General features: G+C 46.1%; 3 protein-coding genes across 3 annotated transcripts; 1 reads left to right on the forward strand and 2 right to left on the reverse strand.

Annotated features, from left to right (window-relative positions):
* Positions 1-1,661: 1,661 nt before the first annotated feature.
* Positions 1,662-4,130, reverse strand: SNIP1 (Smad nuclear interacting protein 1). Its single transcript, XM_050909732.1, has 4 exons — positions 3,952-4,130; positions 3,767-3,863; positions 2,602-3,191; positions 1,662-1,933 (listed from the first exon to the last, which is right to left on the reverse strand). The coding sequence occupies exons 1-4, from the start codon at positions 4,128-4,130 to the stop codon at positions 1,669-1,671; spliced, it is 1,131 nt and encodes a 376-aa protein (XP_050765689.1). The 3' UTR covers positions 1,662-1,668.
* Positions 4,131-4,320: 190 nt separating this feature from the next.
* DNALI1 (dynein axonemal light intermediate chain 1) lies at positions 4,321-8,085 on the forward strand. The gene is made up of 6 exons (XM_050909733.1): positions 4,321-4,401; positions 4,482-4,615; positions 4,734-4,903; positions 5,763-5,941; positions 6,232-6,396; positions 7,930-8,085. The coding sequence occupies exons 1-6, from the start codon at positions 4,321-4,323 to the stop codon at positions 7,963-7,965; spliced, it is 765 nt and encodes a 254-aa protein (XP_050765690.1). The 3' UTR covers positions 7,966-8,085.
* Positions 8,086-8,872: 787 nt separating this feature from the next.
* GNL2 (G protein nucleolar 2) lies at positions 8,873-20,922 on the reverse strand. The gene is made up of 16 exons (XM_050909731.1): positions 20,810-20,922; positions 20,651-20,735; positions 19,293-19,387; positions 18,735-18,874; positions 17,433-17,617; positions 16,824-16,890; positions 15,328-15,486; positions 14,647-14,760; positions 13,723-13,851; positions 12,903-13,007; positions 12,636-12,794; positions 12,381-12,488; positions 11,595-12,028; positions 10,835-10,914; positions 10,007-10,110; positions 8,873-9,112 (listed from the first exon to the last, which is right to left on the reverse strand). The coding sequence occupies exons 1-16, from the start codon at positions 20,871-20,873 to the stop codon at positions 8,963-8,965; spliced, it is 2,178 nt and encodes a 725-aa protein (XP_050765688.1). The 5' UTR covers positions 20,874-20,922; the 3' UTR covers positions 8,873-8,962.
* Positions 20,923-24,090: the final 3,168 nt, after the last annotated feature.

Below are 24,090 nucleotides of genomic sequence, written 5' to 3' on the forward strand. Positions count from 1 at the left end.
ACGGCACTGATCATCTCCGGCTTAAACCACGCACCGATTCCACGTTCCTGAGTGTGAACCTGTCTGCCTCGGGGGCAACCGGCCCGGGCACGGAACAGGGCGCCCGGGTCACGCTCGGGTAAGAAAGGTCCGAGCGGAGGGGTGCGGTGCAGCCCCCCGCGCCCATCCCTCCGCACTCACAGCCCCTCACGCACACCAACCGTGCACTTTTTTTTTTTTTTTGTAACTTACTTGGTGTCCTCAATGCTGAAATGAGTACTGAAAGTTCACCTATTTCAAGGAACATTAAGGGAAGAAAAGGGACACTAGAAAAATATTACAACTAAAAGTAATTAGGGCTAAATTTACAAATTCTTTATTTAAAAACCCCTAGAGTATATATAAAGGAGATCCTCCCAGTCAAAATTCATCCTACCCGCTGTTTGAAAACCTACATCAATGCCCCATATTTACACCATACATGTTCTAGCCTGTGTATACAATATGCAAGGCTTGTATACACAAAGTATATACACAGCAGGTATGAACAGCTTGTGACCACAGAACAAACATCCAGGCAAATTAGTAAACAGTGTGGAAAATATACATTTCTTATACCATAAAGCAATGGGGAGAAGACATCCAAAAATATGCAAGATGCAATACTTTCAGTGAGTGGAATTGTTTTTTCTCTTCCTAAAGCATTGTTTTCTTTTACAGGGGAGAAGACTAAACAAGTGACTTCTATAACTTTTTATAAAAAGAAAACTTAAATAGTGCAAACTCTGGTTAAAACATGTCACCACATAAAATGCATTTATGCGTAATACAAACAAAACCAAGGAGAAGTTATTCATGGGGCAGGGTGGTGTAAGAAATAAAGGCCCCAGCTTTAGAGCCTGACACTCAACACCCAGTAACAGTTTCAGCACCGCGCGCTGGAACAGTACTGGGCAGACGCTGACCTAGCCCTCACCCCCAAGTCACAGTAAGTTCACCTAAAATCCCAGGAAGCGTTTGGCTTCTATTTCAAATTACCTTGTAATTTTCAGGTAGTGTCTTCCAGTGAAATGCCCGTCCCTGAAAGTTGTCACAAGGCAAACTAACGGCCCAAAACATACAAATACAAGAGGGGCTTTGCAACGTTTCCGCCTTTTTAGTAGCAAGCCGGGTAAATTCTCCTGCCTAGACCTCCCAACAGGCAAAGGAATTTGGCAAACTCTACCAAACAAGACGTGTTACAAAATGCATGGGGTTACTTTCTAACTAATATTTCAGTTAAGTAGCATTTTCAAAGGGCTATGACAAAACAATTAATAAAAATAATTTTAAATATGCCAGCTGCATTTTACATCGTTTCCTAGAAAAGGACAGTCTTTCAAAATTTGTTGAATATTTCCAGCCTCAGAGCTTTCACATCCAGGTGCTCTTTTGCTTGTCAGGGGGGAAAAAAGCAGGGGGAAAAAAAAAAAAAAAAGAAGCTGTATTTCCTGATAGGCAGAACTATCAAAGATGAATAATCAGTGAAGTCCCCCAAAATAAACTACGAGAAGAGATCAGCAACAGAAAAAGGACTTTAAGGCAATAAGAGGCATCAGTGCTGCGATGCTCCAATGTTTACATCCCAATGCACGTTCAACTGCAAAGAATTTCTCTCCCCTGCCCCCCCCCCAATTTCCTCCTCGTCTGTTAACTGTCAGACTCTTCCTCCTTCTCCTCCTCCTCATCATCGTCCTGTGTGTTGGCCTCAGATTTATCTGAAGATTCATGGAGAAGAACATACTCCCTGCTGCTGAACCCAAACTTCAGTACATCCTTTTCCTTCAGTTCGTAATAGCGCTGAGGTTCAATCCGCTGGTTATTTAGAAAAGTGCCGTTCCCAGAGCCCAGGTCGATTATGTAGGGCCTTACTCTGCGGCCAACGGTACCGTCGGCACGAGTGTACTCCACAAGCCTAGCAAAACAAAGAACACCGATTCAATCACAACCACGAGAGACAGAAAACGGACTCCAAAAGCAGACGGGTTTTCCAACAGGAGCCCCAGTGCAGTCAATACTCATCTGTACTTGCAGAGATCTGAACAAGTCTGACGAGAGCAATGAGAAACTGTGTGAGACTGAGCGGATTCTGACAGACTGCATCACCTTCTAAAACTTCTGATGATGTAATACAGTAATTCCTACAACAGAACAGATGGCTGTTCCCTAAGAGAGCATCTTTGTCTCCAGCAGCAGGCAACCCCTGCTGCTTCAGAGGAGATCAGCAGACTTTGTTGTGAGAGACCAAATGAATAAAACCTCTCCTTGAAATACTTTTACTGCCAATTAACACCTGCCGGGTTATTCCAATTCAGATACACGCACAGTTCTGTGTTTAACCCTGCTGCGTTATTTGTCTTACTAAAAGGCTGCTTCTGCTTAAATGAGAGGAATTACAGGTATTTTTGATTACTGCTAGGATGACATGCAGCAGTCAAACATAAATTCCATCTCTCCCTAAGGTACTTACAGCAAACTCGTACCTCTCAAGTGTGCATATCCAGGGTTTTTTTGTTTGGTTTGTTTTTTCTTCAGAAGTTCCTGAATAATCCTGTTCCACCAGCAAGGCAGAGTAATACTTACCGGTACTGAAACACAGCGTGCTGCTTTGAGCAGGAGGGATGGTCAATTGGAATATCTGCGATTCTGCGGTGCCTGCCCAGAAGGTAAGCACTCTGCCTGTGGATGTACATGACTGGGAGAAACTCATCGTTTTTGAAAGGATAGAGGCGCCATCGCTTCTTCGGAATCCGAGCTTCGGGGGGCTCGCTGTACTTAATCACAACACCTCGGAAAGTGTTGGTATCCTCTAGAAGCGCACCAGACAGTTCAAAGCTTGGCTTCTCTTTGTTTACAGAAGCTTTTTCTTTAGGTTTGTTATCAGATTGCCCGAGTTCTGGATTCTGGTCAACGGCACCGCCTTCGTTATTTTGTCGATGCTCTCGTCTTCTCTCGTTATAAAACTCCCTCTCTGCTTGCTGCTCACGGATATTCTGAACATCCCTCTCTCGCTCGTGGCCTCGAACTCCAGGCCTTTCGTTTGGATTCTTCCTTCTGTCTGAGTGGTCTCTGTGTCTGTCTCTGTCACCACTTCTCTCTCTCCTGTGTTCTTGTTCTGATGGGTATCTCTGCTTTCGCTCCTCGTTTCCTCTACGACAATGATCATCTCGCTCCTGTAATGAAGAATCGCTTATAGTGATGTATTCAGAACCAGAATGAAAGAGCAGTGAATCTACCTCAGCTCTTAAGAAAGTCACAGTCCTACACGTGGAAAACGCGTACCTGGACGTGCTGCGCGCAGATCTAACAGAAAGCGAGAGAAACTTATTTCCTTGCCGAACTATTTGGATTCCCACAATTCGCACTGGATAAAGCAAGATCAAGCAACAGCGCGACACATCATCCGCTCTGGGCACATGAAGAAGCTTGCAGGGACAGCCTGCGTAAGGGGCAAAGCCTGGGTTCACGCACACGTGTGCGTTCGCACGCCCAGTCGCTCCTGGCAAAGCCTGCGGCGGGCAGCACGAGCTATTGAACCGCCAAGACCCTCCTTCGCCTCACACGCCATGCCACGCCACGCCACGCGGACCAGAGGAAAATAACCGCCAGGTGAGAAGTCGTCTTTCGTACCTCGCACGGCCGAGTCTCACAGGAAGGGCTGTCGCTGCCGGGCCAGGAAGCGCGCCAGGCCCCGCTCACACCTCCGCGGGCAGGACCGGGCCTCGCTGCTACCGACAACGCGATTTACCTGCTTCACCTTCACGGCGGCGTGGTGCGGGCTCCGGCTCCTCCTGCCGCGCGGGGACCGGCTCCTCCGCCCGGACTTGCTCTTCCTCTTGGGCGATCTTGAAAACAACGAGAGGAGGGGTGAGCCGCGGAGCCGCGGCCGGGCCGGGCGCAGCGGCGGGGCCCGCAGCCGCCTGGCGGCCCTACCTGCTGCTCCTGCCGCGGCTGCCCTGGCGCGGCCCGGCCGGGCCCCGCCGCTCCTCGGCCGGCGGCGACTGGCTGCCCCGCGCCGAGCGGGAGGCGGAGCGCCGGGGGCTCCGCTTCTCGGCCTTCACCGCCACCTCCCGCCGCCGCCGCTCCCGCCGCCGCTCGGCCGCCGCCTCCATGGCGCCGCCGGCCGCCACAAAGGGAAGTGCGCGCCGCTTCCGGCCCGCGCGCCGCCACCCGGAAGCACTTCCGCCGGGGACGCGCGCCGGGCACCGCCCGAGGGCGCTCCTGCGCCTGCGCGGGGCGCGCGCCCGCGCCCTCCGTACAGCGTCCGGCGCCGTCGCCATGGCGACAGCGGCCGCGGCCGCCATGATCCCGCCGCCGGACTCGCTGCTGCGGTACAACCCGCCGGTGCTCGTCAGCCGCCGCACGGAGAAGCGCTCCCCCGGGGTGAGCGGGGCCCGGCGGGCCGGGGCCCCCCGCGGGCTGCGCGCCGCCCGCACCTACCGCGCTCTGCTCTCTCTCCGCAGGCCCGCCCGCTGAAGGGGACCCCGCCGCCGCCCGCACCGACGGGGCCCGTCCCGCCCCCGCCCCGGACGGCGGCCGCCGCCGCCGAGTCCGCGAAGCAGCCGCAGGAGCTCCTCAACGCCATCCTGCCGCCGCGGTGAGCGGGGCCGGCCGGCCACCCCCAACCCCCCCCCCCCCCCCCCCCCCCCCCCCCCCCCCCCCCCGCGCCGGGCCCGCGGGGTGCCCCGTAAAGCCCGGTGCTTTTGTCGTGGCAGGGAGTGGGAGGAGGAGAACCGGCGGTGGGTGCAGGAGGTGTCCAGCGCGCCCAGCACCCGCCTGGACGTCGTCCACCTGCAGGAGCAGCTGGACCTGCGGCTGCAGCAGAGGCAGGCGCGGGAGACCGGCATCTGCCCCGTCCGCAGGGAGCTCTACTCGCAGTGCTTCGGTCAGTGCCCAAAGCAGCCAAGGCGAAAAGCCTTGCTCCTCACCCTCTCCCCAGTCCATGGCCCTGTCAGCACTCCTCCTTCCCGAGGGTTTAACGCAGCCTCGGGCCCCACCGGGCAGGGCTGACGGGTGCCGGCAGCGAGAGAGGCAGCGCAGGGCGAGGGTTGCTCTTCCAGCAGCCGCGCCGCGCTCGCCTTCCCTGCGGGCCTGCAGCTCTTCAGCGCGCTGCGGATCAGCGCGGCGTGACCGCTGACACCTGCCGACGCCGTCAGCTTTTATACAGAGCATTTTACAGCGCCTTCTTATTCACAAAGCTGACACTCAAAAGAAGTCATAAAAGTATGCCTACACATACATAAAAGATGCAAAGCAGCTTAACATTCTCTTAGTTGTACTTAACCCAACAGTTAATTTTAAAGAACTTAAAACACTGTATAACTGTTAAGCACTCTTACACACTCTGATGATGTGGTGCTGGTCTTCCAAATGCAAGAGATTGCCATTGGTTTGAGCAGGATTCTTCTGCAGGTTCCTGACTCTTCTGGAGGCTTCCTGATAACTGCAAAAAATCATTACAAATTTTTAGGTGCTTGCTGTTACCGCTTTAGTGGATCAGTATCCCTGTTGTTACCATAGGTTCTGTACCACCACTCTGCTTTTATTTGCTAGCACTTGATGCTATAGCTGTAATGTAACAACAACAACAACAAAATTATGACTATCTCTAGTAAATCCACATTGCTTTTGTGGTGCAGAGAATAGGTAGAAGACAAGCAGCTCTGGACGCCATGTGTATCCAGCATTCCCAGACAAACGTACTGTAGCTACTCTAACTAGATTGTTGTACCCTTTCTTTAAAGATGAATTGATCCGTGAAACTACAATTAACTGTGCAGAGCGAGGACTGTTGCTGCTTCGAGTCAGGGATGAAATCCAAATGACAATCGCTGCTTATCAGACGTTGTACGAGAGCAGTGTTGCGTTTGGCATGCGGAAGGCACTACAGGCTGAGCAAGGCAAATCTGATATGGAAAAAAGAGTAAGTTGGGCTGTTAACCCCATAATGTAGTTTTCTGCAAGTGATACAGCATAAGAATATTACATATAAAATTTTATATGACAGCAGTTATTTCTACTTCCACTGGATGGCAGTAAAGATCATCGAACTACTTGCCTTACTGTTTTCCTAGGGCTTAATTGCACTTCATAAATTATATGCTATTGTATCCGGAACACTTTAAAGACTGTACAACATACAACTTTGTCCCATCTTAACTGAAAACTGATTAACAACAAACAAAACTTGTGAGATCTGTACTCTTTTCCAAGATTGCAGAGCTAGAAGAGGAAAAGCGGGAGTTGGAAAGACAAGTGAGCGAACAGAAAGCTAAATGTGAAGCTATTGAAAAGCGTGAAAATGAAAGGCAACAGATAGAAGAAAAGAAACACACTGAAGAGGTTCAGTTCCTGAAACGAACAAATCAACAGCTGAAGGTTAGTAAAAAAACACAATTCCACATAGTAATGGTAAAACTTCTCATTTTTGTAGTTAGAAAGATACAAAAATAACTTTCTCCTCATAGTTTCAGAAGTGTTACATTTATTATGCTTTTGTATTAATGTTCTGCTTTCTTTAAATTCTCAATGAAATAGGAAAATAGTGCTTTTGCATTCTCTGCCTGCTTGCTCAGTCAGCAATTGGTCATTACTAGTAAACCTGATGATGCAAACAGCAGGTCAGATTAACTCAATTCTAGTCATACACACATTTGCCAGGGAGAGATCAGAATTTGTTCAGAAAATGATAAATTGTTACAGTCAGCTGGAGAAGAGCAGATGCATGCAGCTGGACCCCAAAAGCAGAGGCTTCAAACTTGACTGATACCCCAGGAATCTATTTCTGCATAACTTGATTGTACGGTTCTAATAGTTAGCACCCCTTCTCAACTACAAAATAGAAAATCTAGTGAAGGCAAATTAAGATGTTTTGTTTCTTTGCTGTTGGCCATTAAACTTGACTCCCTGATAACAAGACACACCATTTACCATTAAATATTACCCAGGAACAATTGTGTACTTACGCAGTAGGGACTGCATAATTACAGGAGTAATTTTGTGCATGCCGCTTTGGTGAAAACAGAGCTTCTGCTCATTACTTTGCTTTTGAAAGGAAAAAAATCCCACATCTTCTGAGTAAAGAAAAAATGTTACCATGAACAACGTTAAACGTTTCTGGCTACAGCTAAAAACATTTCCTTTACGCTGAGCTGCTTTCCTTATCTTCACTGTTCCTACAGTTTCTCCTTTCTAAACTTTCAACATCTTCAGGCCATCTTGACATGTTCGAGGGCACAAAATGGAATAACTGTTAGATCCAATATGTGTTGCCACTCAATCCATGTTTCTTCCTTGAAGTACAAGTATTCTAACAGCTGTGTACATACCACTGTTGTAGTTTATTTTGATGGCAGCTCTAGGAAGAGGACAATCTAAGAGTCCTGGAAGCTTCACGCACTACATGCTCCCTAAGCACGGGTAGCTCTCCAATCAATCTACTAATTGGGCGTCAAGTTGCCTCAGTAACTGAAAAACTTGCTGTTCCCAGCTACTTTTGTCCCAGAGTCAGAGCTTGTGTTCCAAATGCTAGAGCGCCAAATATTTAATTTAGCTAACATAGTCCAGCCTGAAATCAGAGAATTCAGACCACTGTTTCAACAGCTTTTATTTAATTTCCTCTTCAGTGCTTTACATTATAAAATGAGTCTTTCATTGTATGGAACCAAGGCCAGCTCTTTTCTTCTCGGAATGCAACAAGTGTGTATGCCAAGAATGAAAAGCTAATTTATAAAACATGTAGTAAGGAATGGAATAGCTAGGGAAAAAAAAACCCTGGACTGCTTCTCTTGAACTATTGCAGCATCCCTCAGCTCCTCGCTTTGAATATCTAACAATTTATCACTTTACAGCAACACGGGTTTATTTTTTAGGTTGAATCTAATTTGACTTACTCTCTCATTTGTTTTTCAGGCCCAACTTGAAAGCATCATTGCACCAAATAAGTAGACTTTTTTGTTGTCCTCCAGGCAGTGCTCAGAAGAGCTGTCAGAGCAAGAAGTTTGCAGTTAGTGACAAAGATTTGTCTTCATAAAACAATCTTGAATTTTCACTTACCGGTAACTGAAGGCAGCGTAATTGTATTATTTCTTTCTTTTTCTTTTGAAAAGTTGAAATTCAAGAGCTTCGTTAATTACTGCACCCTCTTTCAAGGCCATCTCAGCATTCAGCTCCTTGAATAGTGAACCTGTCTGGGACTTGCCTGTTGGTAATACGCTAGATGACCTTCAAAGCAATAAACTAATAAACATTTTCATATGCAAGCATCTCTGTAACATTATTACTTTGAAAACATCCTAGAAAATTCAGAAGCAATATACAAAGTGTCTACAACAAGTGTGTCACGTTCACTAAGAATCAAATGGCAGGTAATTCTTGGACAGGTGTTTGGAGGGTATTTCCTTGAGTACGTGCAAGTTGCTGTTAACTGTACATCAAAATCGCTCATCAGAACCGTCAGTAGTAACCTAGGATGAGTGATACCAAAGCTCTCTACATGGTTATTTCTAATGAAACAGAGGGGTACGATACCATTCCCAGCATCGCTTCTCAGTGGAAGCAAGTGAAATCTTTACTGGAGGTACCTGTGTAACTAGCTGGTTATACACAGCAAGCAGACATGGGAAAGATAATTCACTGTAGTCATACGAAGAACTGCACAAAGCTAGTTTCCAGAACAAACAAACACACACCACCACTGAATAACACTTCAGGATATGTTTTGCCAATGCAGTGTTTACTGCCCTTAGATGGTGATGTGGAAATACCACGATCTCCAACTGCATAAAGAACTTTCAGATGATGCAGAAACAAAGAGCGAGATGCTACTCCTGGGAACAAGACAGACAAGTCAAACTAGGCTTTGAATGGGAACTACAAGTTTTATATTAAAAAAAAGCCACTGCATACTAGAGCTGTTTTATGTAAAATTTAATAGAATAAGCAGTTATTGCTTATGTTTGTATTTTTTGTGCTTTGATCTTTGTCCCTCCAAGCCAGTTTTTTTCTTGTTCTTATTCTTATTTTTCACGTTGTGAGTTTCATAATACCGGACTCCAACTTTCTTGGAGCGCTGCTGCCTCTCAGCTCGTCTTCTCTGCAAATACACACAAAACACATTAGCAAATCCACAGTATCCACAGCCTGAATTTGTTCACATTCTTTCAAGTGTTGTTCACTTTGCATTCCACATGCCTTAAGTACAATAAATAATTTCAAACAAAACATTACTGATGTGAATATATGGACATCTGTATGGATTCCACCCACCCATGCTCTTAAAATGTTACAAAGGAAGATACGCTTTAATCTTTACAAAAGTAGTAAACAAGATAGCAACCTGATGTGCAGTCACGTAAGAGGTCTTTAACAGAAGATGTGACAGAACATTCATAAACGGAATTCAGTCTTCCGCTCCCCTCTGACAGTCCTAACCGTCCACAACAACGCTCCAAAAAGCCCTTGCTGTACAAGTTTGCTTACGAATCACTTTCAAAGTCCTACAGACAGACTATTTCACCTGGTATTTAAGTTATTCTAGAAGAATTGTTTAGACTTGACTAACACGAACAGAAAATAGCAGCAGCAGCTCTCTTTGAAGACAGAACAGTACTGCCCATCTAGTTCCAAACTCTCCCATCTCCCGGCGTTTAAGACCCCTGCTCTCTCAACAGCATCAGTGGGCAAGCTAACGCTGAAAGCGGAAGAGTTACCCAGAGGATTCTCCCCTTCAACGCTCTTTCTGTCGCGGTTACCTGCTGGACCCTTTTACGGGTCCGTGCTCAGCTGGAACATGCTGCTGTCACATCTCACATCAGCAGCAAGTCACCCTGTCTTCACACGCGCCCTACCTCAGCTACAGTCCCTGCGCTCTCTCCCTCCTACTAGCGCCCAGTCTCAAAGCTCTTACGTGCTAATGGGCCATCTATGTATAAAGCAAGCCAGCTCTATTACCCTGCCCATTTGTTGTACTACAAGAAATCACACTTACTTCTTTGGATGTAAGTTTCTTGCAAGGCTGTTTACCCAAATGGTCATCATCATCATCATCATCTTCCTCTTCTGCTTTCCTTTTTCTTTTCTTCTCTGTGCTGCCTGCGAACAGCAGAGATCACATAATCGGGCATCTTCCAAAACACCCATCTGTCTGCAGAACTTAAGACTGGGGTCACCATCCCATCTACTTCAGCAAAGCATTCCTCTGGTCGCATTTTAGTAGCTTCTACCAAAACAACAGGCATGTTCCTTGCCAGAGAATCACTCGCTATTACTATGAAAACTGCTCTTGAGAAGCAGATTGCTCAAAGACCCACGCAAGTCCAGAAGAATTTCCTAGTCTTGTCAGAAGAGGGTTCTCCCACATGATTTTGCCTTTAATAAAACTTACTATGGAAACTGAAGCCACAGACCCTTGAAGTCACCACAGTAAAACCTATAGCCTGAAGTAGCTCTGTGCTTTTATAATGTCGTAAACCCCTTCCACTCCCTTCTGTGTAATATTACACCATGTGGAACGGAAGTTGCTCAGACTGCAATCTGCCCATAGCACCGTTCTTTTGGAAATACAACATTTGTCTTCACTTTACCCTCATTCACTAGTACAGGGACATATGTTACTATACAGCCAGGTGTTCTACAGAAAGGCTACAGCAAGGTCATCGGGCAGCCCTTAGGTTAGCTATGGAAAGATTTAAATAGCTTTAGGGGAAAAAGAACTTGCAATCAGGAGCTAATGAACGCTTCTCCCCCTAACTCCCTCTCTTCTCTTGCTTATAGATTTCCAAATGTAGATTAAGAACATCTACTAATCTTGTTTTACCTCTGTCTTCAGTTTCTTTGGGTTCTTCAGACTTCTGCATGGATTTTGCAAACACTTTTTCACTCAGCTGCTTAGGGATTCTACAAAAGATAAAATAAGCAATAAAAGAATGTCGTAACACAAAATGTAACCATCTCTGACAAGTGATCAGTCTCCAGTAGATCCCAGTAGCCCATCAGCAGCAAAGCCAGAGCCTTTCCACCTAAAAAACATATTACAGTAATCTTGCCTCTGGAGTTACTGGGCTTGTGCGCTGCACAAAGGGATAAAATATAACACTTAACCTTGAAATCTTAGTCCTCACAAAGCTGGTGGATGAGCTTTGCTAAAACTGGGCCTCCTGCGTGAGCTAGGATACTCTTGTACATGCATGGAGACCAGGTGGCATATCCAGGTAGGGCATTAGCCTTGGTACTGCTCAGGAAAGAACCCAACATCAAGGAGAGATCCAAGGATGCAATATTGCTACCCAGAATACCAACAGATTTCTAATCCATAGCTTAAGAGGCAGCTTTCCAAAAGTGAGAACATTTTTAGTTATGCTGGTAAATAGAACTTCTTGGAATAATCTTTCAAAAACAAACTGCTGCTTAGCCAAAGTTCAAATATTTATGGCTAAAGTGGATAACCTGTGGCAACTTGTGTGTGGCAAGACAGAGAACCAGTCAAACAAATCATGAATGGAGTGAAACTACAGCAGAACCACATTAACCCTTTTCCCCTCTGCGAAACATTTGAGTCACTGAACAGATTCAGATACCTTATTGCTGAGAATCTCTTGGCTTTGGCTTTATCCAGAAATTTTTTGTATTTTGCAATCTTCTCCTCCAAAGCCTTAAGAACTGCCTTAGAGCTCTCCCTGGCACCTGGTACAGCCAACTGCGATTCCTCCTCTACTGAATCTTGATGTTGCTCATTTTCCTCTTTCTCCTCCTCCTGCTCCTCCTCTCCAGAAGAATCACTGTCTGTTTCATCAAAGCCTGGCACATCTACAGGAACCAGGTCTTCTTCTGAGAACTGAGGTGCCACATTAATTCTCCCAAAGTTCTGCCGTACATGTGACATGAGTTGCTTAATTTCAGTGTCTGTATTACTCTTCTCTTCTGCTGGCTCCACATTTGATGCTACCGACTCAGAGATTTTCTCCTCATTATTATCTTGGCTTGATGTCATAGCTGCTTCCAACACAGGAGGCTACAAGAAAGAGTGTAATGGATATATTATCCACAAAGTCTGTCCCACCATCTGAGAGCAATTTCCATTTTACCTCTTTGGCAAAAGCCTAAGATGACAGGCTAACAACGGGATAATCACTGACATTTCTGGTAGTCAGATGATTGTAAAATGGCTCAGACATCTCTGTGAAGAGCATTGCTACCTGATCCTCACCAAATTCAAGTGAGTGTCACCTGCACCACCAGACTTGGGCAGAGCCCAAGACATGCGCTGCCCAAGTTACATGGCACTCTGGGAAAAAGAACGGTGAATACAATTAGGAAAACTGAATAATATGTGAGAAGAAGAGGCACGAGCATCACATTCCCACCTGGGGACCTGTTTCTGCATTCGGTGGCTTCACAAAGAATGGGATCCTGCCTCTCTGCCAGTCGTTGAGAACCATCTTGCTCACGGTTTGCACGTCAGGCTCACCACCCTGAAAGAAGCCAGTAACAATTTATGTCCACGTTTGCAAGGCATACCACCTTTCTATTACCTGTAAGCAACAGAAACATTCATATTTCCCATGTTCAGTAACAGGCCACATGCTCTTCCAGCCTGCAAATGCAGAAAGTCATCACACCTTTAGCAGTTTTCCAGTCCTAGAAGCAAGTTTCTCAAGGAAGTCTTCTGTATCCTTCCAGGAATCAATTTTGTACGTCTTTCTGATGTACTCTGGTTTGGCTCTTTCCAGCACCGCACTAATATGATCTTCAGGGCTCTTAATCTTTTCGACTTGAACCTGAAAACAAATGGTAGAATATCAACCCTTTGGAAAGTTCATTCATTTCTTCGAACCCATCATATTGACAACAGCAAAGATTTTCCAGCATTCAGTGCAGATACATACCACTCCCTTCAGCACAGTGTCTGTTTCTGTGTCTCCAGATGGATAAACTACACCTGGGCAGTCGATGAGAAAAATCCGCCGCATCAAGGTAATGTATTGCCACACCTGAAAGAGATCAGTATCCCCATGTTACCTCCTTCCACACAGCCCTCTGTTCTGCTCTTTAAATGCACGGTTTTAATACACCGGAGTCATGTTAGGAACTTGGTATTAACACACAGAATATAACTTGGCATTTTTGTTAGCTAGCCAAGAGGCATTGCACCTTGCTCCTTCTGTATCAGCCAATGCTATCCCTAAGGTTTTGCATCAAACTACTAACTCACAGGACCAAGGTGAGGAAACTACAATCACGAGAAACTCCAATATTCTATGGATTTCCTCTTCCATGATTCTTAACTTTAGTGATATTTAGGAGTAAAATGAACAGGCTAGGAAAGAAGATTCCTGTAACTTTGTCTTCCTGTTTACTGTCACATTCTTGAAGAACAGAGTTAGAAAACCAGCACAAACAGAGCCTGACAGCACAAATACACCCAATCGTTTGATTCGGGAAAGCACAGACACTGAGTCAGGGCAGCTGAGCATTCAGATCACAGCGCTACAGTACACGCAGAGTGGGAACTCCGGAACGCTTCCAGTGGCAGTGCTTCAGAGAAATGCCCGCCGATCAGCAGCTCCTCAGACTCAGGGTCACATAGCCTGTACAGCTCAGGTGCTAGACTTGAAAATGGCATTGAGCTAATTTTACACGAATTCTGCCTTTGACAATGCACTTACATAATTAATTTTTATCTTTAATGTAGGGATCTCTTCCTACCTTTGTTTCACCTGCAATAGGGGCCACACTGCAGACCTTCTTAGACCGTAATGTATTGATCACTGAGCTTTTGCCAACATTCGGATAACCAATGAAACCCACGCTGATCTGCTTCTTGTCAGAGTGTAACTGTTAAGAGGTAACACATCTTTTTAACACCTCATAGAGAAAGACAGAATTACTACTACAGTTCTGAACATTTGAGCAGCTGTTGTTCTCACTATATTGGAAAGCAAAGGGGACTCCAAAGTATCTGATCAAAAAAATGATATCAGCTCTTTTCTATCAAGAGAAATGTAAAAGGGTGCAACCCACTTGCCATCCAAGAACTCCAAGCGTTGAAGAAAATATTTGCTACTTCAAAAGGAAGATGTGAACCCCTTGCATTCCTTGTTGCTCTAAAATTCCTCGTGAACGCCTTATTTAGAAACCGTTTAGGTTGAGAAACCAAGCAAATACAAACAGTAGCTGGGGACAGAATACAGACGTGGCTTGAAGAGACAGTAACTAAAGGCAACAGAAGGTGCCTTTCTTGGAAAAATGAAGACACTTAAAAGGAGAATACCTTAATAGAATATGCATACACGCAGGACAAACAGGTGTGAAATATGTTCCTTTCTTCTACACATTCAAATGAGACCTAAGAGTGTCAACGGGATATTCTGTCTACAGCAAACCTAGGCCAGAGACTGATGGTCAAACCTACTCTTTCTGGATCTCCTCAGTTTGACAAACATTTTGAACATATCTGAAGGAACATTTTCCATTTTCTCTCCAAAGAAGGGAGCTTTATTGATGGAGTCGTTTGCTGACAGAATGGCCATAGGGAAGTGTACTGAACCCCAAATGCTAACAAAACACAAGACTCCACACTAAACACTCCCACCCCCCCAAACACCACAAATCCCCAAAATTGTTCTGTACCTTTCCAAACTGCCTTAAAAGCTGTATGAAAGCACCTTTGCCAAAAGGGTTTGTGAGGCTGGCATGAAAAGCAAGTGTTGGATACTCCTGGGAAAGGACAGCAACCCAGCGCTTCTAAAGAGGAAAACATGACTCGGTTAGGGATCCCGTGCTGCGAAGGTGGTGAAACAATCTGCTTATGAGCAGAAGTAGACAGCATCTTCACTTGGGTCACAAATGCAACTGTCTATGAAAATTGCTATGTAAGAACCTTTGAAGCATTTCACCAACCCAATAGCTAAAAGGACTGAGTATTGTTTTTATAAAAGACAAACAATTTCCCAAAAACGCCTTCACTGCTAGCTAAAACTAATTAGTTTAACAACATAAAGCAAACCAGCTGTGGTGGATACGGATCTTAAGCGGACTAACATTTAGCATACTCTGGAGACATCAGCTGAACTGTTAAATCCAGACAGAGGAAGTAGAGAATTTGTGGCTGGCGAGTGTTGCTCAACTCAGCCAAACTTGGACAGATTTACATTGTAATTGTTACTTTTATAGCAGGCAAGCAGAGAGTTCCCATTGACCCAGTTACATTATGCCCTTTGAGACCAGCATGAGGACTGGCAACAGAATTAAAGCAGAGGCTACAAAAGGAACAAAGAAGGTCCAAGGAGTAACAGGCAGGACTGTGCTTACAGTAGCCCAGGTAGGAACAAGATCACATTTGTTCAGGACAAAAATGAGATGTTTCCAGTGTTTCTCCTTTTTAAGATAAGATTCCACATGAGGGGAGCGAGTGCCCATGGGATCTCTGGCATCAAGAACTTGAACAACAACATCTGATGAGTCTATCACCTGAAAAAAAACCACAATCATGCAGAAGGAAAGGATTTTACAGAAAGTAAGACATCTATACCTCCCAAATGAAAACTGGTAATTTTCTAAACTACATCATTAATTTAAAAACCTTGTATCCTTCACAAACAACATTTACTTCCCCATAGACTAGAAGCTCAGACTAACATCCATTGATCCTCCACTCTCTCTTCCCCTAACTCCCCTCCAAATTCAGGCTGGACAGCTGAATAGCTTTTACCTGTTCTTATGCACCAGGAAGATGCTTGTAGCACTTGGGAAAGAAAACACTGCACCCAAATGGGAAAATTAATTGCTTCACTAGACAAAAACAACGCTCGCCATCCATTCTGCAGTAATTCAATTCTGCCATTTCATAAAGGATCAGGATATAAAGTATGTTTTCTGGATCAATATCAAACACACAACCAAGCAGGAACCTGCTGTTAGTCCACTAAGCATCTACAGCAGGGAGCTGTTGTTTTATGACTTGCTTCAAGCCAAGTGAATTTGTTTCACAGCTATTTCCTGCATTTTTGGCAGCATCTTACTGAAATCTGTTTCGCTCTATCATTCCCAGTGTTTTTAGATCTAAATGAAAAGGTTTTAAGCTACATTCAGAAGTTCAGAGCAAAAAGTCAAGCAATTTCACACCTAACAGTCACTGAGAGCACACAAACTGCTCTTACAAACCTAATTCATTCTCAGTCTCCATTTCTCTAGCAGTCAAGGTGGCTCATGCGGAATTGAGGGTCAGAGCCCTCCAAAGATGACTCTATCAACACGCCAGATGCTTTTAGAAATGCCTAAAGAAACTTAAGGGCACGTGACTGGTTTATTTGTGGTGAAGCACCAGGAATCTAAGAGAAGCTAATACCTTCGCTCTGCCAGTCCATCTCTAGATCATGTATTTTAAGGATGTTCGTTCCAGTGGGACAAGAGCTCAAGAATCAAGCTCAGTCAGGCAGAGATCTGAAAATGGATCTCTGCTCTCTTCTACAGTTGGCTTTTTCCATTCGTGTTTTATGTACTGTATCAGTACCAGAAGAAGGGTGTATGGTTTCAAGTCAGCCAGTTCAACTAGGCTGACAGGAAAGCAGGCAAGGGAATGACAAACTCAGGACATCTCTGCATGAAGAAAGTCACTGTCTTAACGTTTCTAAGAAACTTTACAGCAAATTCAATTGTATCAAAGCTTCCCTAACAGAGCAATAAATGGTTTTTAGACCTTTTCTGATTATTGCTGTAGAGGATTTCCAATGCTGTGCTGAAGCACCTGACTTTGTAAAGGCTGAAAGATAGGTGTGACTCTGCTGCAAATGATAAACGTTACTTACCTTGTAGAGTTCACCCCAGATTCTTCTGGACTGTCCTTTCTTATATATTTCCTCTTGTGCTTCATCCCTGGAAGTGGATTACCAGAGACGTCAGCAACCACAATAACAGGGTTACAGTGTTGCCTTCTCTAAAGCCATTTACAGACAAAAGAGATGAGGCCCAAGCAACAGACAGCTGGGATTTAACCCCCCTCCCCGTCCTCCGCCTTCAGTCTACCCATTTGCAGAAAGATCCTACAAACACGCGTTCTTTCAAAGATTCCTATCTGCCCACTGGTCAGTTCCTTATCTAACCCAAAACATGAGTCTTTCAAAGATTCCTGTCTGCCCACTGGTCAGTTCCTTATCTAACCCAAAACATGAGTTTGGAGATATTCTGACATGCAACAGAAAATGAATTATGAATAAAGAAAGAAGAGTCTCATGGAAGCAACAGTTCGGTTAAACACATAGGGACAAAACAGGATTAAAAAATCCCAAATTCAGCTAATTTCACTTTCCTTACTCCTCACACAGTAACAGCATCGATGGCTGTACTAGATACTTCTTTAAAAATAAAGCTAGCTTTTCAGAAATGCAAACAATGAATAATTTCCCCTTTCTATTTACCTTACACCGGTGTCTTCTGTCACCAGGTCTCGGTCCTTGCCCTGATCATAAGATCCTGATGAGGCTTCAGCATTCTCCACCAGAGACTGCACATCACTTGCAGAAAGATTTGGTCTTTTCCTCTGTGATTTGGGGCCAAATGTTGTTTCAAATGTTTCTGTGTCAAGAATGTGAACTCTGGAGGTCTAAGCAAAAACAGGTTGGTAAAAAAACCCACAAACACTGTTTTTTCCATCTCTCATGACACACAATGAACAAGACCTTAGTTCAACGCAACTCTGCAACCTGTGACAAGAGTTACAGGCGCCCACCTAACAATGTTTGAGTTTTCCAGCTTAATCTTTGAGAAACGTAAGAGTGGATATTTAATAAGCAACAAAACACATTGCACTTGCCAAAGAACTATGCTTCAGTTCTTTCACCATAAGTGATGTCAAATGTAATTAAAGCTACAATGATGAAAATTTAGCTGCTGTCTTTGATCATTTCTTATTTTTCTAACAAGTGCACAAATCTCGCCAAATTCACAGATTTTTGTCAGGGATCATTACAATCAAAATTGTAGATTTTAAAGCCTGTAACGAATGCCAACTTTTCTTGGAATGGCATATAATTCATTGCTGAAAGAAGTAATTTGTTTTTGTAATGCACATTTTAGTTTCTTATAACTTTTTCCTTAATTTAGGTAACATTTTTATGACATTAACCTGGAAAGTTTCCGTATGAAGAAACAGCCAGCAAGAGTCCAAAATAATAGTTCAGATGTCATGAAAGAAACCTGGGAATAACTAAAACTTGATGTACTAGAAGTGAAGGCTGCATGCACAAGAAATTCTGATTCAAGATAAAAAGCACATATTTGAGTTCAAATTCATCACAGGACAGTGTCTGCAGCGCAAAGCGCCCTCAGAAAAGGCCCCTCTGTCACACAAGCTATCAGAAGCATTAGAACATAAGGTGGCGAGCTGCTACAGCCATCCTAAGCTGGTACCCTAAAACATCCTAGGTTGGCCTAAGTTTCCTATCGGAAAATGAGAATTTCTAATACATAATAGATCTTCTCACAACTACGGGGAAGTAATACACTGTTTCTTTGCCTTCACATTTGATGTCCACAGTGACAGGCTCTCAAAAACATCCTTCCCCAAGTCATCCGCTATAATTGCCCCTCCCAACGCTTCTAGAACACAACGCTTCACCAGACTGAACAGAGACAGCACAATCCCCCACACATAAATAATATCCGTGACACCGCTGTGCACATAATCCAGCCTTCACCCTGTACAGCTCAATGATACCCACGTGTGGTTTAATCCGATCATAGAAAAGGGACATCGGCAACTTCCTCTGCTTCATGACCACTCTGTAAGGATCTTTCATGACAGTTTCCATCTCTTCTTGAAATTTCTGTAGGGATGATTGCTTGATCACACGAGTATTTCCTGCGTGTAAAAATAAATATTGCACCTGACCAGTCCTCATCTTAACTGCTTCGAAGACCCAGGTACACTAATAAAATATTAATACTCCATCCGGAATAAAAAAGTGTTAATGTATCCCTAGGACACTTAACATACATAGGCTACAACATACCTACACATGGGCAAACCCCAGAAAATGACCAAAGGAGACAGAATAACCACACTTTAGAGGAGTGCTCGGAAAGCAAACACCCAAAGTACAGGTACACGCAAAGTGTGAGCCCATACGCACGCCTGCGGTGGGGGTCCTTCACCTTCATTTTCAGTATCTGTCCCACACAGCACTGAGACCACAGTTCTGACATAAACACCCTCCAAACACACAAAGTTTAACAGTTTTTCAGCTTGCTGAGTCTGAAAGTTGAAAAAAACCACTCACCAAACCATTTAATATTTGGTTCCACTCTTGCAACTGTGCCTGGTGCCACTGTTGACTGATACTGTAGAGGCTTAATCACTTTACCATGTTTGTTTCTAAGTGAAAAATGAGAACACGTGTAAATAGGCAAGGGCAGCACACACCCCTCTAGCACTTTCATTCACTAGACCAGAAGTACATCTACAAAATCCAGAAAGACCCTTCATCTAGAACTGGCACCCCAGAGATTGTTACCAGGGACGGTACTGCCTGTAAAGGCTAATTAACTTAAACCCTGGAACAGAAGAAGTGATGTCAGCCAGTGCACACTCCTAAGTCTCACTCCAGCTTGACCAGACTCTTGATGAAGGCTGCTTATGTCAGACTGGGAATGGCTTATTGGGGTGCAAAAAGCACTAAAGAACGATGTCCTAGTAAACGTCGCTTTCTTCTCTCATGGACTCACGTGGAACTTTTAATCAGCTCTACCCATCCGTTGGTGCAGAACACTCATCGTAAGATAATTTCCAAGTTAAGACCTGGCTTAAATTTACTAATTTTTTTTAAAATACATATTCCCCAGTCTGCTCTCAAAACAAAGTGAAATCTGGCAAAACAAACCAAAACTGCTAATCTGAACCAGGACTCTCAGAAACCCCCGCGGCATCTCCAACGTGGCAGAGATGTGTTTACAAGGCAGGAGCTGCTCCACAGCCAGTGATTCTCAAGCAGAGTGACGGGGTGTCTCTCAGCGAAGGAGCCGTATGGAAGTCAGGCTCTTCAGACATTTTGAGATGAGCTTTTGTGTTATGCTGTTGTGGGAAATAAAGGAATTCTGGGCATTTTTGGGTTCACGACATTCCAGTGAGATCATATCAGCTGTTCCGCATCACACGTTTTCCAGCCGCATTCCCTGATACACATCGCTGGTCTGTTTGGAGCTGAGGATGAGGCCTCCCAGCTCACGGTATTACGGAAAACACGAAGGAGTGGCTCCGCGCCAATAAACAAGCATTTTGGCACCAGAGCAAGGGCAGCTGCCCTCGGCGCGGTTCCATCTGCCACACCGGCTGAACGTGCCGGCACCAGAGGCCACACTGCCGGTCTGCACTGACAAACGCGCTCCCCGCGCCGCAAGGCTCCGGTGCGTCCCGCGGGGCGCGGCCCGGCAGCGTTACCGACAGCGCAGCTACCGGCGCCCGCTCACTGCCGTGCCCGGCGGGAGCCCGGCCCCGCGCCCCGGCCTGGCCCGCGGGAAACCACGCAGCACCTAGGCCCGGGCGGGCGCACGGAGCCGCCTGCGCCCCGCGGCACCGGTAACGGCGGCGGCGCGGCCAGGCCGGGACCCCGCCGCCTCCCTCGGGCCGAGCCGCGCTCACCTCCGCTCCTTCTGCCGGTACATGTTGAGGCGCCGGATGGTGGCTCGGTCCCGCATGTTGTTTCCTCCCGCGCCCCCCACACGATCTGCGGAGACAAGAAAGTGTCAGGCCCGGCCCGATACGGTATGGCCCGGCCCGGCCCGCGGCCCCCACACGTACCGGGATTGGTGCTGGCGCGGGAGGGGTTGATGGTGCTGCGGCCCTTGTAGCGTGGCTTCACCATCGCGCTGAACAGAGCCCCCTGCGCGGGGCGGGGCAGCGCTCACGGCCGGACCGGGAAGAACGAAAAGGCCGCTCCGCCACACACGCCGCACCGAGCAGGAAGCGGCCGCACAAGCACTTCCGGCGTGGGGGTCACCGGCATGACGCACTTCCGCTGATCCCCTCTTCCGGCTGCGCAGTCGCCTCAGGTTGCCTTGACAACCACGTGTGCCCCGCCCCCCGGTCGCCATGGCAACGCGTGGGGCCGGCCCGGCCCCGCCGCCCCGGTCCCCCCCCGGTCCCCGGGGCTTCCCGGGGCCTCCCCGGCTCGGGGCCACGCCGCGGGTGCCGCGCGTCCGCCATCACCCGCCCGCGGGCGCGGCGAGAGGGGCGGCGGCCCGTGGGGCCCGCCGGGGCGGCCTGTGCCGCGGGGCGCTCCCGGCCCGCCCGGCCCCGCCAGGCCGAGGTTCGCGGGAGGGCTCCTCTCCGGCAGCGCGGCCTGCGGGGCGGGCGAAGCGCGGTGGGCCGCGGGGGCCCGTCCGGAGCGGGGGGCGGGACGCGGCCCTGCCGCCGGCTGTGCCTCGCTCGGGACGCCGCTGTCTGGAGCGGGCTCCCGCCCTGGGCAGCGGCGGGACCGCAGGCCGTTTCAAAGGAAGAGAAGGCTGTAATAACGAGGGTGCTGGCACAGGAGCCCTCATTGTTTGTGAAATGTTGTTTGTTCACAGAAACATAATAAGAATCACTTGGGAGCTTGGCATTAATGCTTCTTTCCATTTGCAGATGAATGCGTGCGGTCAGCAAACTGGTTTGTCGGTACGGGGATGCTGGTGGGAGCACTGGCGTTGCAGAGCATACTTACATGCGGCAGGGCAGTATTGGTGGGATGTTTATAGGCACACAGGGTTGTTTTTTCTGGGTTACTGGCAATGACTTTAAAATTAGAAATAATAACACTGGCTTTTTTATACGCATGTAAAGAATCGCATGGACAGTGCAGTAACTGAAATCAAATTTAGGCAAATTATATGTCTAAAGACTAAGCCTACATTCATGTTCCTGCCAGATTTTAATAGAAATTGGAAAGATCCTCACCTAGGGGGAATTAACAAAGCTCCGCTGAAACGGTGTTAATTTATACCAGAGATTGGCCTGGGGCCAAACTGCTCAGCACGTTGGGGAATCATTCCCCAAAACGAAGGTCTGGCCCATCGTTCTGAAATGCTCATTAGGAGCAGAGTATTCATGGCTAGTTCGATTTCCTTCTAGTTCTGCTAATGCTCTTCTAAATCCAGAACAAGAACAGAGCTTCTGAGATTTTGTTCTTTTAATGATTTTCAGCATTTTGCGTTTAGGTAATGCATAGTCCCTGTGGTACAATGAAGTCCTAATGAGTCAAGACTTCTGAGATGTTTTGTAAGATGGCGGTCTTGAATTTTGAGTCTGTTTTGGTTAAGCCTACGATTTCTGTTTTTCCTCTTAATAGAATTATCTATGCCTTGGGCATTTAAAAAATACACATTGATGTGGGCATTAAAAATTAATTCCAAATTGTAGATAATTGTTTAAGCTATCAGACTTGAGGCTCATGTAGAAGAGTTTTCCCAGGACAAGAGTGTTTTCTATTAGAGTTGATATCAATCTGTCAGAAGATCCTTTTGATTTTCAAATTTTTAGACTAAATAGTTGAGTAATACTTGCTCTGTTCTCCCCCACTCTTTCTTCCTTTTCCTTAAGAAAACACTCTTCTTATTGTTAGCAAGATATCTTGGAGTGCATCCAGAAAATTGCTGTCTCTTCCTGTGAAAGAATAGAAATAGCTAGCTTTAGACATGAGGTTATGTCGTGGAGAACTCTTACTGGTAATGCCTCAGAGTTAATTGTTGAATTCCCACGTTGAAAGCTTTTACAGGCAGGTCTCAGCACCGCTCTCCCCAGCCTTGCTTAGGGTGAGCCCTGTCGTCCCAATCGGAGTGGGCTACAAGCCTGTATTTTCTGTCATAAGAAAAGATTATACTGATAACACAGGGGAATTGCATTCAAACTGGAACAAATTCATCCCTTCAGCTGCGCTCTCCTCTCTCTCATGGATTTCCTGACCAAAATTACATTACTGGGGCTAACAGTTAGTATTTAACTTGCAGTATCTCTGTAGCTGTGGTTGTTTACTTCTGTATCTGATAACATACGAGTCAGATATTTTACTCTACTAAACGAATTTTTTGTTGCTGTATGACTCACAAGCTTTTCATTTGCTATTGATGCATCCTCCCGTTTCAATTTTTAACTTTTTTTTTTTTTCTTCTTTTTAAATTGGCTACAGCGGGATGTTGTCCATACTGCGTACCAGACAGGACAGGGGGGTTAGTGATAGATGCCAGGCCTGCTGGATCTGCCAAACGGCCTCGGCTTCATTGACAGGACTAGCCTGACCATTGCTGAAATGAAATCACTTTGAATTTTATGTGGCCTCTTCCTTGTCAAAATCCCAGTGAATGTGGTTATGTGATGCCATCAGAATGACTCATTGCCATAATTACATATGTTCTAAGGGGTTATTCCCATTGTATTATTAAAAACTAGTGATGTTTGATTTTTGGCAGGGACTGTCTTCCTTGTATGATCTACAGATTTTGTCAATTAAATGAAGGAAAAATAGATTTCCAAGACTTCAGAACAAGACTGAACTTGTACTCAGAGCACTTTTTCGGTGTGGTATTGAGCTACTTTGTTTTATTTAACAGCATAAAGGCAACATCAGCCATCTTACTCTCCTTGTTGATTCCCTGCAGAGCACAAGGACAGAAGTAGGTTTCGTAGCAAGCCTTCAAAATCATCCCAAGCACGGCCAGAAGATACCGTAGATGGTTTATCACCACAGTAGTTTTCCCAACGCAGTTCCTCAGGAATAGGTTTTCAGGGATATAGCTTGCAAGAGTGGGAGGCAGGGCTCCTTGGCAAGAGGCTCGAGGTTTGATGGCTCCTTAACAGAAAAAAACCCAAAGCGATCCCAGATATCGTTGCCTTGGATCTGGAGTTCCCAAAATGGCGTCCGAAAGCAATAGGGGAAAGCTGGCGGGAGGAGAAAACCGAAGTCAAGCGAAAAAGGCAAAAAGGAGAAAAAGGACTTTGGGAGCGCGGGCTGCGCTGTGCCCAGCGGGGTCGAGCCCTGGGAGCCAACGTCGTGCTCAGTCCCGCGCGGTTCTCGCAGGCTTGCAGAGCCTTCTGCTGTACTCTTGAAC

The sequence above is a fragment of the Gymnogyps californianus genome, chromosome 22 (assembly GCF_018139145.2).
Source record: "Gymnogyps californianus isolate 813 chromosome 22, ASM1813914v2, whole genome shotgun sequence".
NCBI lineage: Eukaryota > Metazoa > Chordata > Aves > Accipitriformes > Cathartidae > Gymnogyps > Gymnogyps californianus.